The 13805-nt window shown below is 44.9% G+C and overlaps 1 protein-coding gene across 1 annotated transcript in view; it reads right to left on the reverse strand.

Annotated features, from left to right (window-relative positions):
* Positions 1 to 302: 302 nt before the first annotated feature.
* The window catches only part of LOC146806287 (olfactory receptor 56B2-like), a 32302-nt gene continuing 18799 nt past the window's right edge, over positions 303 to 13805 (reverse strand). Inside the window, exons 2-3 of the mRNA XM_085623933.1 lie at positions 6453 to 7401; positions 303 to 925 (exon numbers count right to left, since the gene is read on the reverse strand). Coding sequence (XP_085480059.1) covers positions 303 to 925; positions 6453 to 7401 — 1572 coding nt within the window. The remainder of the gene's footprint in view (positions 926 to 6452; positions 7402 to 13805) is intronic.

The following is a 13805-nucleotide window of genomic DNA, read 5'->3' on the forward strand; positions in this document are numbered from 1 at the left end:
TTGCTGGCTGGGAGGGTGGTTTCTGGAGTCTGTTCGTTTGAAGTTGTCGTAGAGGACCTTGATCTTTAGGTGGAAGTAGGAGCTGAGTTTGTTGCAGAGGTCCTGGGATGGTGTGATGTACATAGTTTCGCGGGGATGTTTGGTGAACTGCTGGATGAGGTTGAAGAGTTCCTTTGAGTTGCTGGCTTTGGTGAGGATTTTGTTCCTGATGAGGGTCCTCTTGGTGGTTCTTATGAGTTGGTGGTATTCTGTCATGGCATGCTTGTAGGTAGACTGTTTTCCGTTGTTTTGCTGGTTCTCCATCATTTCTCGAGCCGTCTGCATGACCGTCTAGATTCTTGGAGCTCGGTGGTGAACCAAGCGACCTTCAGGGGGCGTTGTCTGTCGGGCAGTGGAAGGGAGCAAGCATGTCTGTGCAGCTGGAGATCCAGCAGTGTAGTTCCGTGGCTGCAGAGAAGCATCGGTCGTGGCAGAGGGGGGGTTGTGGACAAGGGTAGAGTTGAGGTCCTCTTCTGTGACCTTGCTCCAGTTCCTTCATGGCGGGTGCGGGCAGGCTTGTGAGCGGACGTGGTACTGAAGGAGAAGTGTACACAGTGGTGGTCTGTCCAGAGAGGCTGCGAGGTGTGCCTGAAGTGGATGTTAGTCCCTCCTGGGAAGATGGTGTTGAGGATTTGTCCGGCCTTGTGGGTGGGGGTGGTGAAGAGCTGCTTCATTTCGAGGTTGGCATGGTTGTCCAGGAGGGCAGTGGAGTCCGGGTCACTGCGGATGTTGAGGTTGAAGTTCAGGTTTCCAATGAGAATGTAGTCTGTAGAGGCGATGGGATGGGGTGCAATGAGGTCGGCAATGGCAGTGGTGAAAGGATTGCAGGGCCCAGGGGTTTTGTAGGCAAGGATGAGCGGAACATGGTTGTGGGGCTGGTCTGGATCTGGAAATAGAGGTGTTCGGTGTTGGAGAGGAGGTCGCTAGTGCTGGAGGTGGAGAGTCAGAGGGAGCTCTTGTGTGCGATGGCGAATCCAACATCTGGGCGGTCTTTCCTCTGGATCTTGTAGCCATCGGGGATGGCGGCAGCGATGTCAAAGGAGGAGGTGAAGGTCTACGTAAAGAAGGCGACGTCTGGCAATAGGGTTTCGAGGTGGTCTCAGATCTCTATGGCGTGTCTATGCAGGGAGCGCAAGTTGAGGAGGATGCATTTCAGGGCTTCATTGGTGCAGGCATCCGGCATGGGTGCGTAGGTCGAAAAGGTGCTGTGGATGATGAAGGAATGTCGACAGTGCCAGCAGAAGAATTGGCTGTGGTTGGTGTTCAGCAATGACAGCTGGTAGTTGCTGTTTCTACCAGAGTTGAGTGCGAGGAGGGAAGCGGTGAAGGGTCAGAGATCCAGGGTTCCTGGCTCTGGTCGCCATTGGGTTGCGGATGGGCAGAGACAGGCTTGTCTTTGGCATGCTTTGGAGCACCAGTGGTGCACTCGCTGCGCGCGGCCGTCATTGATTAGGGAAGTGGTAGGGAATTGCAGCTGGGAGGCGGAAACGGGGAATTGGCATGGAGGAGGGGCCTCAGGTGCAGCCACAGCAGGAAGAGGAAACAGCCAGGAAAACAAGCCAAAAAAACAGGGGCAAAAACAGAAAAACAGGCAACCATCTGGTATAGTACAATTACAATGAAGGCAGAACAATTACAATAAAGGCATAAACAAACAATAAAGTCAGAAATTAATGACAAACCGGAGAGAAAATGGATTAAATACAGTGGATCCAGCAGAAGAGCAAGGCTCTCCCACTGCACCACAAGAAATTAGGTGCAGGCAGGAGCCTGAGGGTGGAGGAGGGCCATGAACCCCTCACAATGCAGAGCGCAGCACAGCACGGGCAGCGACACTTACCAGTAGAGCTTTTGGGGGCTAGAGTAGGTCCCTGACCAGGAGGTCAAAGGTCTTGCTCGTGCTCCCTCGCAGCAGCAATACTTGTTTAGTCTAGGGTAAAGATCCTGGGCTTAGAAGCCAGTCCAAGGATACCACTCCTGAGATTCCAGGAGGTAAAGTGGAAAGAGGGTGACTATCACCTGAGGATATAGCCTTCAAAGCTGATAAACCTAAAAGGCTGGAGAGACTCCAGGAGGAGGTGGGGACTCTTTGCTAGATCCATTGCTAGAAGTGAGGCAGACCAGATTGGAGCCTCCACCTGCCAGCTGTCAGATGTGTCTCTTGGTTGCTGTTCTGATAGACAGATGTTTTATTTGGGACAGAAGTCTATAGGGGCACAATGGGCCACATCACATTGTTGGGAATGGTGGCATTATCTACATATTGATATGCATCTGTGAGCACGCTATTGTCAGCAGATGAGGAGAACGTTTTTGTATGGTCCATTCCAATGGCACAGGAGGATGGCAACTGAAGGGTGCTTAGGGCTGTAACACTTTTCGCCCTAAGTGGGGCACAGGGTCAAGACTGATTTGCATATGGCTGGGTCCAAACTTGGGTGGTGCAGTGGGCAAAAAAACTATGGATTTAACCCAGATCTTTTGACTGGGGGAAAATGTTTGCATTGTCAGCATTCCGTCCATCATTTGTTTGCCGTAACACTTTTCGCCCTAAGTGGGATGGGTATGCCCAGACGTGGGTCCCTTGCTCACTGTGCCACTGGATTCAAGCTAGCCTGGTTGAAGAAGGGTGACATACCCGGAAACCGGTCCCAGGATGCATGTTTCCAGTCCAGGGATGACCTGGCCTGGCAGTTTGGTCTGGACTGTTCCCATGGGGCTAAGGTCAAGACTGATTTGCATATGGCTGGGTCCAAACTGGGGTGGCGTAGTGGGCAATAAAACAGTGGATTTAACCCAGATCTTTTGACGGGGGAGAATGTTTGCATTGTCAGCATTCCGTCCATCATTTGCTTGCTGTAACAGTTTTTGCCCTAAGTGGGATGGGTATGCCCAGACGTGGGTCCCTTGCTCACTGTGCCACTGGATTCAAGCTAGCCTGGCTGAAGAAGGGTGACAAACCCTGAAAATGGTCCCAGGAGGCTTGTTTCTGGTCCAGGGAGGACCTGGCCTGGCAGTTCGGTCTGGACTGTTCCCATGGGGCACAGGGTCAAAACTGATTTGTATGTGGCTGGGTCCAAACTGGGGTGGCGTAGTGGACAAAAAAACAATGGATTTAACCCAGATCTTTTGACTGGGGGAGAATGTTTGCATTGTCAGCATTCTGTCCATCATTTGCTTGCTGTAAAACTGAAGGGTACAGACAAGTTCAGTTGGCATAGAGTAGACAAGTGTCACTGAAGAAGATGAAAACTGTTGACGTTTTATCACCAGAGCTGGTAAGACCAGCAGGGTATTGATGAGTCTACCCTAGCTTTTGGATGGAAGTGGTCTGTTTTGGAAATTGTAAATTTCCACAGGATCACTTCAATTTGCTTTCTCTTTTTGATGAACCCGAATTTTGCAAGTTATAGAACTCTGTTCACTTTACCCATTATAACCAGTGGTAAAGTGTTCCTGCTCCCCTTTCAACATGAAGAAATTGGCATATCCCTGAGTGGCCTATTTAACATACCTATAAGTCCCTACTATATGATACTCACAGGATAACCTGGTCCTGTAATTTGAATGTCATAACGTCTGAACTCATTGTGCCACTTACTTAATGAAAATATCAACATAATGGCATGCCTGCCACCATTAGCCTGGCAGTGTAGGTCTAAACCCTCTTTTTAACATTACTAAGTCACCAATAAGTAGGCCTTTCTTCCCATGAAGGAATGCATTGTATTTATTGCAGGGCATATGAAAGACTGAAGTTAAACATTTTCTGTGAAAAAGCCCAAAAGACTATTTTCACTGCAAAGGGTTAGCTGTTCTATGGGAAGGCACTGGGAAACAATATTGACATTAATAAATGATATCTCCACCAAGAAAACAGCGAGATAAATATTTCAAGGAATATTTTTAATAGATAAACAAAATTCAATTTGATGGTAAATTTGTATTCTATCCTACTATCACAGAAAGATGAATACTTTATAATTATACCTTTTGCCTGCCTAAATCTTCTAAGGCCTTCGATGCCTTCCACCTGTCCCCTTACAGCTGAATTACCCCTTACGGTGAGGTGAAAACTGCTCCCAAGAGCTAGCAATAGGCTGACCTGAATGGGAAAAGACGATCCATGTGAACCAAATACAATGGAGTCTGGGAGGGTTGTGTTTGACACTAAAGCATGCTTAAATGTCACATCCTGCTTGATAGGTCTGCTTGGGTTATTCATAAGACACTTGGTGCACATTTTAAAAAGGCGGCCTGCCAAAGGCAACTATTAGCTGACATTTGTGTAGGGCCCTTCTTTTGTCCTTTTAGCAAGTCAGGCCCCAATCACAGTGGGACTCTGACATTGCAGTATTACAACCTGTTTGATAGATGTGCTGGATTTTCATATAACTTTTGGGGTGCACTTCAAAGGAGAAAAACAAAATGCATAATCACTTTCTGAATATCCAGCTTAGTTGTTGAAAGCTCAGTTTTGTTTTTACCCAACTTCTGTCTCTGAGTTTGTTGAGGGTAGAGGCACTGCCTAAAACAGCCCTCAGAGCCCATGTTAATGATGGCTAGAGACTTCATCCAAAGTGAATATTCTAAAAGTGGGTAAGTTTAACCATGGGAATCTTTACTCTGTTTCTTAAGGCATCCCCAGGGACTATTTACATCAAATAGGTTGAACCAGGCATAAATGTTGCACCTCATGGCACCCGTAGAAGAGTTCTGAACCTGAGAAAGGTTAGAAGTGGACTGAACCTGCTGGCTACGAGCTGAGAAGAGCCCCAGATGACTTGAACTGTTCCTTCTCTTGTACCCTGCATACAAAAGTGGACTCTATGGGCCCCATTAGGATGGCCGGCAGACTTCTGTCTGCCCTCCACCCTAGCAGTGCCGGGACCGTCCGCCAGTGGTGCGACGGTTCTGCACCGTCAATTGGGATGCCACCATGGTGGTTGCATCCGGCATTCACAACATTGTGGCGGGTGGTGCTCACAGCACCACCCTCCACAATGTTGTGAATGAACGTTGTGCATTGGCATGCACAAGGTGGCAGGCACTGTGAGGTGCCTGCTACCTTGACCATGCCAATGCTGGGGGTAAGTGCAGCCCCCACCCCCTGCCACCCTGAGGGCCTAGAATGGGCCCCCATGGCAAATGCTGCATGTCTTTCCATGGTGAAGGCTCCGCCATTGAAAGGCATGGAATATGCCACATTCTAATATGGATGGCGGTGCCTGCAAAGCACCACCACCATATTCAGAACCGTTTCTGCCCGATCGGAAATCCGACCGGCAGAAAAGCGGCGGATAGACTTTTCATCCACCGCTATGCCCCCCGCCATTGTAATTGGGTGGGGGGTACATTGCTGGCTGGTGGGGATAGATGTCGGGCGGATCCCCACCGCCGGACGGGCAGTGGCGATCCACCCGACATCATAATGGCCCCCTATGTGTCATAAGGCTAACATCCTGGGACACAAAAACAACAAGATGCCTATTCCTGTATCTGCTCTGGGCCTGGACTGGACTCTCCTGTTGGCCTATACCTGCTGGCCTCTGAGTTTCTAAATGCCTCCTTGGAGGTCCTGAGGAGCTTTAGACTTGTACTCATTTGGAGGATTTGGATTTGAAGGACTTAATTCAGAAGGTACATTTTTTGATCATGATAAACCTGGTTTGTGTATTTGACCCAGGCTCCAACGCGGTCAGCATCAAATTGTGCCTAATTTACCATGACCTATGCTATCATTGGCACTTTGTTCTTCTTGGCGCTATTTCTACATTAAAACTTTAAAACTTCACATCCCCATTATCCTTTTGGGATTTTTGCCATTGTGGTGTTGTTTTGTTTGTTACATTTTACTCTATTATTACTGTTTTAATAAAGCACAAATACTTTACACATTACCTCTAAGTTAAGCCTATCAGCTCTGTGCCAAAGCTACGAGAGGGTTGAGCCCAGGTTTATTTGATGAATTTAGCTCTTCATCCTGACATGAATTGTTATTATTACTTGAGGTGGGCGTATACCCGTCTCAACTAATAACCCAATCTCGTATAAAACTGACAGACAATGTGCATGTTTCTGGTTCACGAACAGGTATGTTACACCAGGCACTTATGTCTGCTTTTTATGTAATAATGTTTGTATGTCTTTTTATAATGGTATACTAACTGTAAAATTTACAGAATTGTGCATTTAGCTGTTTTTGCCACGTGATGGACCATCCCTATCAGAATACCCTCATCCCTTTCTATGCCTTAACTTGAAAAAGGAGCATATTTGTTAACTGAAGAGTTGTGTTAATCTGGATGTGAAATCGGTGTTTGAAAATTTGTTAGATGTGCAAAAGGTTTTGTGAATCAGTCCTTTCCTGCACAGATATCTACCCTAGTTAGGGAAGCTAGATGGGTTCCTACAAATGTTTCTGAAACCTTGGAATATCACCTTAGACCTGAATCCATACACTAAAGGATTTAAGGATGGTGGTACACAAAAGTGTAGAATATTGAGCAGAACTGTACTTTCAGAGGCAGCATTGTCTGAATTTGTATTGATTGCCACCACAATTATAAGTGAATAGAAAAATAATATAACTATAAAATGAGATACGCAAGTGCTGAGAGCCTTTCCTGTGGCTCCTTTTTCATTGAGCTTCAATGCTGCCCTGAGGATCAGACAATAGGACAGGAAGATCAACATTAAGTCTGAACCCATGAATGAAAAAGCAATGCCCAGTTGGTACATCACAGTGAGCCTGCTGTCACTGCATGCGAGTCTGGCTACAGCCAAAGTGGAACATAAAATGTGATGAATAACATAATCAGAGCAGTAGATCAATTGAGCAGTGAAGATTGGCACAGGTATTGTAAGAATAAGTGATCGGAGGCTAATCACCACCATGACCCTTACCACAAATCTGTCAGTGAGAACGGATGGGTACCTTAGAGGAGTACAGATGGCAACATAGCGGTCAAAAGCCATAGCCACACATATGCCTGATTCCATTCCAGTCAAGCAGTGAATAAAGTACATTTGAGTGAAGCATCCAGATAGATTAATGGTTTTTGCATCAAACCAAAGGATGGCAAGGATTTTTGGTGTGGTGACCATGCAGATAAATAGGTCCACTACAGAAAGCATGGAGACAAAATAATACATGGGCTCATGAAGCCTTTGTTCCCTATATATTATTAGAGTGAGAGCAATATTGGCCACTACAGCTGAAATATTAAGAAGAGCCAAAATAATAGAAAGCAAATTCTGCCATGCCTGCGTCCATGGGAGTGCAGCAAAGACAAATTCTTTGACATTTGTGAAGGAGGTGTTGGTGGCCACTATCATCAACAGCATTGCAGTTTTAAACCCCTACAAAGAAAAAAGAGAATTAATTAATATATCCACATACTATTGATTATATACAATTTATGGTACAATTGAAATAACTCATAGTTTTAAGACAGTGGTTTTTAACCTTTTGACTTCTGTAGATCCCCTCTTATAGAATACATTAATCCAATGGCCCCACTGACTCATTTTCAGAATGCAAGGACTCTCATTATAGGAAGCCGGGACCCTGGATTCAGAATTTTCATTGATTTCAACCTCAAAACAATGCACAAAAATTCAGGCACAACCTTTCATCAAAGAAATCTGCAAAATATGAAATATGTATCTAATTAACCAACAAATACAAAAAACTATATTTAAATTTTTGATGGGCAGGTTCATGCTTTTCTAAATTCAACTGACGCCCAGAATCCATTGCAAACCTCAAATTTTGTAAAAAACACATTTTCCTCACATTTCTGTGATTGGAAGTTCTGGAATCTGCATGGATCCACAAAATTCCACCAACCCCGCATTCCCCAAAGTTCCCGAATTCCACTTGTGTGGGTAGGCCAAGTGCCCGTGACAGGAAATGGCCCATAAACTCAACGTGTACACACCACATTTTTACAGTGAAAACTGGCCCTTTTTTTGCAAAGAGCCTATCTGTAGATTTTGAACCCTAGCTCTGCCGGCACCAGGGGAAACCTAGCAAACCTATGCATTTTTGAAAAACAGACACACAGGAGACTCCAGGATATGGTGACAAGTCTGGTTCACTTCAGGTTCTGTTACCCAGAATCCCTTGCAAACCTCAAACTTTGTCAATAAAACCACAACTTCCTCACATTTCTGTGATGGAAAAATCTGGAATCTATGTGGATCCACGAAATACCACCCACCCCTCATTCCTAATAGTCAACAAAAAAGAAATGGCACCTCACTTGTGTGAGTAGGCCTAGTGCTTGTGACAGGGTAGGGCCCAAAGCGCAACATGGACACCACATTTTTACAGTGAAAACTGACTCTTTTCTGGTAAAGTGCCTAGCTGTAGATTTTGAACCATAGCTCTGCTGGCACCTAGGGAAACCAAGCAAATCTATACATTGTTTAAATCTAGACACTCAGGGGAATCTAGGACAGGGTGATGTGTCTGGCTCTCACCAGGTTCTGTTACCCACAATCCCCTGCAATCGTAAAATGTGGCTTAAAAAATCACTTTTCTCTCAAATTCCCATGTGGGAAAGTTGTGGGTTTACTGGGCTGACACAAATTTTATACCACCCAGTGTTCCTCTAGGTCTCTGGAAAAAATGTTATCTCACTTGTGTGGGTGACCCAAGTATCCACAACAGGCTAGGGCCCAAAACATATTGAGGAAACATCACAATGACATATCACAAGACCTACCTACCTACATATCACAAAACAACCTGGTTTTGCATGGGGGTCACCTGGGTTTTATGCTACGGGCTCGCTCAGCGGCCTTCTTGGGAAACTATCAAACCCACATATTTCTCAAAACTAGACCACTAGGGGAGTCCAGCAAGGTATGGCTTACATGGTACCCCTAACATTTTCATACCCAGATTCCCTTGTAAATCTCAAATTTAGCTGAATAAATCACTTTTTTCTCACATTCTGTGCGGGAAAGTTGTGGGATCACCAGGCTGACACAAATTTCCTATCATCTAGCATTCCCCTAGTTCTCCCAATAAAATGGTACCTCACATGTGTGGGTGGCCTAAGTACTCACAACAGGCAATTCACACCGCCAGCTGCCGGCCCAGTACATTACAACATTCACATCAACAGACATTTCAAGGGCTCATCACTTTCATACGCCCACATGACTGACACAGCAATCACACCGGCTGGTGTTTGACATAGTGTGTACAGTGGCATTTGGCTAGCAGAGTATGTAAGGACCAGCAGCAAGTCACAACTGACACACCGCCAGCCAAGCACCAGCCCACATACATCGGCAGCCAAGAGGCAGGACACGCACACCACAAGCCAAGTGCCAGTCCACACACACTGCCAACCAAGTGCCAGTCCACGCACACCGCCAGCCAAGCACCAGTCCATGCACACTGTAAAAAAGTAAGAAAGGAAACACAAACAATTGGAAGTAGATACAAAGCTATAACTACAATCACAACAGCTGTAGCTAAAGACAACATTCTAATGCCAAACGTGAAACTGAGCAACAAAGAAAAAACCATACAGACCACGAAGTACACTATTAGACTCACAGTTGCTCTCAAAATCTCTTTTGAGTGTGGTACAATCTAAAACATGTGGGCACACACAGCCCAGGATTCGAAGGACAATCAGCATACCTCTTCGCAAACAGACTCTACACGTCTTTTAGGAATTTCTTTGTTTTTTTTTTGCATGGGAGGAATTAAATTGGGAAAGTGACAATCTTTCAATCTAGCCACATCCTCCACCACTCCAACTCTAGGAACACTTGCCTGTTCCACTACAACAAGGCTGCCTATCACATACTCCTGAAACTGAACAAAAGTCACGTTTGATGCTGGAGAACACTCCTTGAACACAACAAAAGCATTAAAAGTTGCTAAATTGAAAAGATGGATGGCCAACTTCTTATACTAAATGAAAGCCTTACGAGTAGCACTGTAAGGTTCCAACCTCTGATCTACTCTAGCAACACCACCCATGTGCTTATTGTATTCTGCAATGCACACAAGTTTGCTCACTTCAGCAACCTGGCCCCAAACAGCCACAGGTGAAGTACTTTCATCATGGATGGTAGTTAGCATATACACTACACATCCTTCCTGTCCACAAATTACACAGCTAGCAGTTCATCACAACACAAGGCACTGCACTGTCCCCTCTGAAGCTTTTCGCAAACAAGCTCTTTTTGGTAACCTTTACGGTTTGTGTCACAAGCAATAGTGTCCACTTTGAACAATTCCTTGAACAATAGCACAGCAGTGTAGAAGTTATCTAGGTACAAATAGTGACCTTTGATAACAAATTTCTCCCGCAAGTTGCCACACAATTTTTTCTGAAACTCCTAACATGGACGGACAACCAGGGAGGACAATAGTGGAATCCCTACCAGTGTAAACCAGGAAATTATAGACATATCCTGTCCGACTCTCAGACAACATATACAACTTAATTTCATAACGTGCACTCTTGCAAGGAATGTACTGTCTAACAACCAAACAACCCTTGAACAGGCCCAAAGACTCATCAATAGCTAATTATTTCCGTGGAGTACAGGTCTCTGAAAATTGATCTACAAAGTGATCGAGAACAGTCCGAATCTTAAAAAGACAGGGGCAGATTTACAAGTCCTTTGTGCCTCCTGCGCGGCCATTGCATCACTTTTTTTTACGCAATAGCGGCGCAAACAATGCGGCCTATATTCAATGTGACACATCTAGGAAGATGCGTCACGTAAAGCCCTGGTATAATGTAGTAAAAAAAGGGGGTTTTCCCTTGTCTACTACACACTAGATTGAAAGAAAGCTCCACTAAATTCTCACCACTCAAATACAAGCTCTGATAAAAAAAGTTTAAAAAGCCCATAGAGTAGACGTAAAGAAGTATAATCCGAAACAGAAATTGTCACAAAACATTTATTAAAAATTTTTTAATTATGCATTTTTATATATAAAAATATTTTGTTATTTTGATATTGTTAAAATAATACAATTGTATATCTCTACTTGATTCTAGATACAAACAATTTTTGGGAGAGTCCAATACCGTTAATACACTTTTTCAATAAAAAGTGTCAAATCACATGTGATATACAATTGTAGTCAAGTATAGAGTATGCAGGGAGGGCGTTCCCATGCAGAAAAGCCTCGGAAATGTGGCGCAGTGAAATCTACAAGATTTCACTGCGCCACTTTTAAGACGCCACTGCATGAAAATCTTATGCCTGTTTGGAGCAGGCGTAAGGAATGGCACAGTACAATAAGTATATGCCTCAAAAAATATTGCTGGAGTTGCATCCTGCTTTTGACACAACTCCAGCAATGCGTGACTTTCGGGCCAACAGATGTGTCAGAATTTCTGACGCATCTTTTAATCCTTGCGCCATGGCGCACTGTATTGTAAATACAGCGCATCCATGGCGGCAGAAGGACATTTGCCGCTGGTGCAAGGTAACTTATATAATTTAAGAGATTTGCATAGCGTTGGCCAGAACCAAAGGTATCGGAGCACTTCACAACAGTAGTGGTGGCGAAGTTACAGAATAGAAGCAGTAATACAAGCATTGATTTGTGACGAATCGAGAGTACATGAGCGCTTTACAAAGTTAATAGCAAAGAAATCTCAGAATATAACAGTGGTATATACAATGACTCGTGACGAGGTCCGCTCTCAGAGAGATCAACAGTATAGCAGTAATATATACATTGAGTCGAGAGAAAGACCTTTCGGGGAGGGGGAGACCAAGGAATGAGTCGAGGGTGGGTGGGGTGCAAGACTTAGTTATAAAGTGGCGGTGGGCAAGATTCAGCGATAGGGTGGCAGCTATCCATTCAGAAGAGACTGGTTAAGGTAGAGGTCCTTGAGCTGCCTTTTGAATTTTATAAAGGAGGCATTAGTCCTGATATAGATTGGGATGAAGTTCCAGATTCTGGGTGCATTTCCTGAGAAGGATTGAGACAGGGTTTTTTGTTTGTGCGTTTTCAGGGGAATCAGGAGTAGAGTGTTAGTGCTCCTAAGATTCCTTGACTGGCTGGCCTTCTTTAGTTTGGAGGCCAAGTATGCAGGTTTTCCAGTGTGCAGGGCTTTGTGCGTGAGGCAAGCAGTTCTGAAATTGGCACCCATTTTGATTTGGAGCCATTTTAGTTTTCTGAGCGCAGGGAGATGTGTTCATATTTGCTCACTCTGGTGACCATTCTTGCTGCTGCATTAAGAGTTGATCTGAGGGGAGCTAGGTGAGATTTTGCTGTTGCTGTGAGTGTTGCATTGCCGTAGTCTAGTCTGGACAGGACTAGGGATTGGGTAGCCAGTTTGAGGTCATTGGGAGCGATATAGGGTTTTATTTTGTTGAGTAGTTTTAGGTTTAGGAAGGCGGTCTTTGCGGTGTTCTTGATGTGTTTGTCCATGTCTAATTTTGGGTCCAGAGTGATTCCCAGCGATTTTACAGAGTCGGCCAGGGTGAGATTGCAGTTGAGAGTATCAATAGCTTTTAGCCATTCTGTGATTAGGGGGTTCTGCTCTTTGTTGGAAATGAGGAGGATTTCCATTTTATTTTGGTTGAGGTTCAGGTGATTGGGGGATAACCAGTGTTGGACTTCTCTCAGAGTGTCATTTCACTCTCTGGATGTCATCAATGGAGGAGGTCTCTAGATAGATTTGCGTATCATCCGCAAAGAGGTGGAAGGGGATGTTTGCTTTTTTGAGTATGGTGGTGAGAGGTTCCATGTAAATGTTGAAGAGTTGTGGGGAGAGAACTGATGACGGGGAGTAGGTCAGACGTGAGGTTTTTGATTTAGATTTTTTTTGTGCGGTTCTGCAGGAAGGAGGCAAACCACTGTAAGATTACCTCTCCTGCTCCGACTCTTTCTCGGACTACCTTAGTGAGAAGATGTGGTCAACCGTGTCAAAGGCCGCAGATTGATCCAGGAGCATGAGTAGACAGCACCTGTCCATATCGAGAGATTTGTGGACATCATCTATTACATTCAGGATTGCTGTCTCGATGTTGCATCCTTTTCAGGAACCCGATTGGTGGGGGTCTAGGAGGTTAGTGTTTTCCAAATGTTGGGTGAGTTGCAGGAGAACACATTTTTCCAGGATTTTAGCTAGGAATGGGAGGTTGGAGACGGGTCTGAAGTTATTCAGATCGTTTGTGTCAGAACCCGTTTTTTTAGTAGTGGTGTGACTTGTCCGATTTTGACTCTGATACTCCGGGAGCTATTAATGATCTTGATCCAGAGCGGGGCTAGGGTGCGTTTAAGTTTTTAGGCCAGTTGGGTAGGAATTGGGTCCAAGAAGTGTGATGATGGTTTGGAGCTGGAGATCATTTTGATGATGTCTGCTTCGGAGATGGGGTTGAAGGATTTCCAGCTGTTCGGTGGGTGATTGGGTGTGGTATCTTCTGTCCATGGGAGCGTGCTTCTGTTGGGGGGGCTACTGTGATTGTCCAGGGAGAGCTCAATGTTTGCGAATTTGTCTTTGAAGAAATTGCCAAAGTTATTACATAGGTATTTGGAGGGCTGCAATGAGGATGCAGGGGGCTTGGAAGTTTGTTGTCTGATGAGATTGAAGAGTTCTTTTGGACTATTTTTAGCATTACCAAGGGCTTCACAGAAAAAGAAGGCTTTCATTTTTTTATGTGTTTTTTATAATTCCTGCTTTCTGATTTGAGTCGATCAAGGAGGATTGTGGACGGGTTGTTTTGCCAGAGTCTTTCTGCAGCTCTTAGTTGTCTTCTTTCGG

This window comes from Triturus cristatus, chromosome 8 (genome assembly GCF_964204655.1).
Source record: "Triturus cristatus chromosome 8, aTriCri1.1, whole genome shotgun sequence".
Lineage (NCBI taxonomy): Eukaryota > Metazoa > Chordata > Amphibia > Caudata > Salamandridae > Triturus > Triturus cristatus.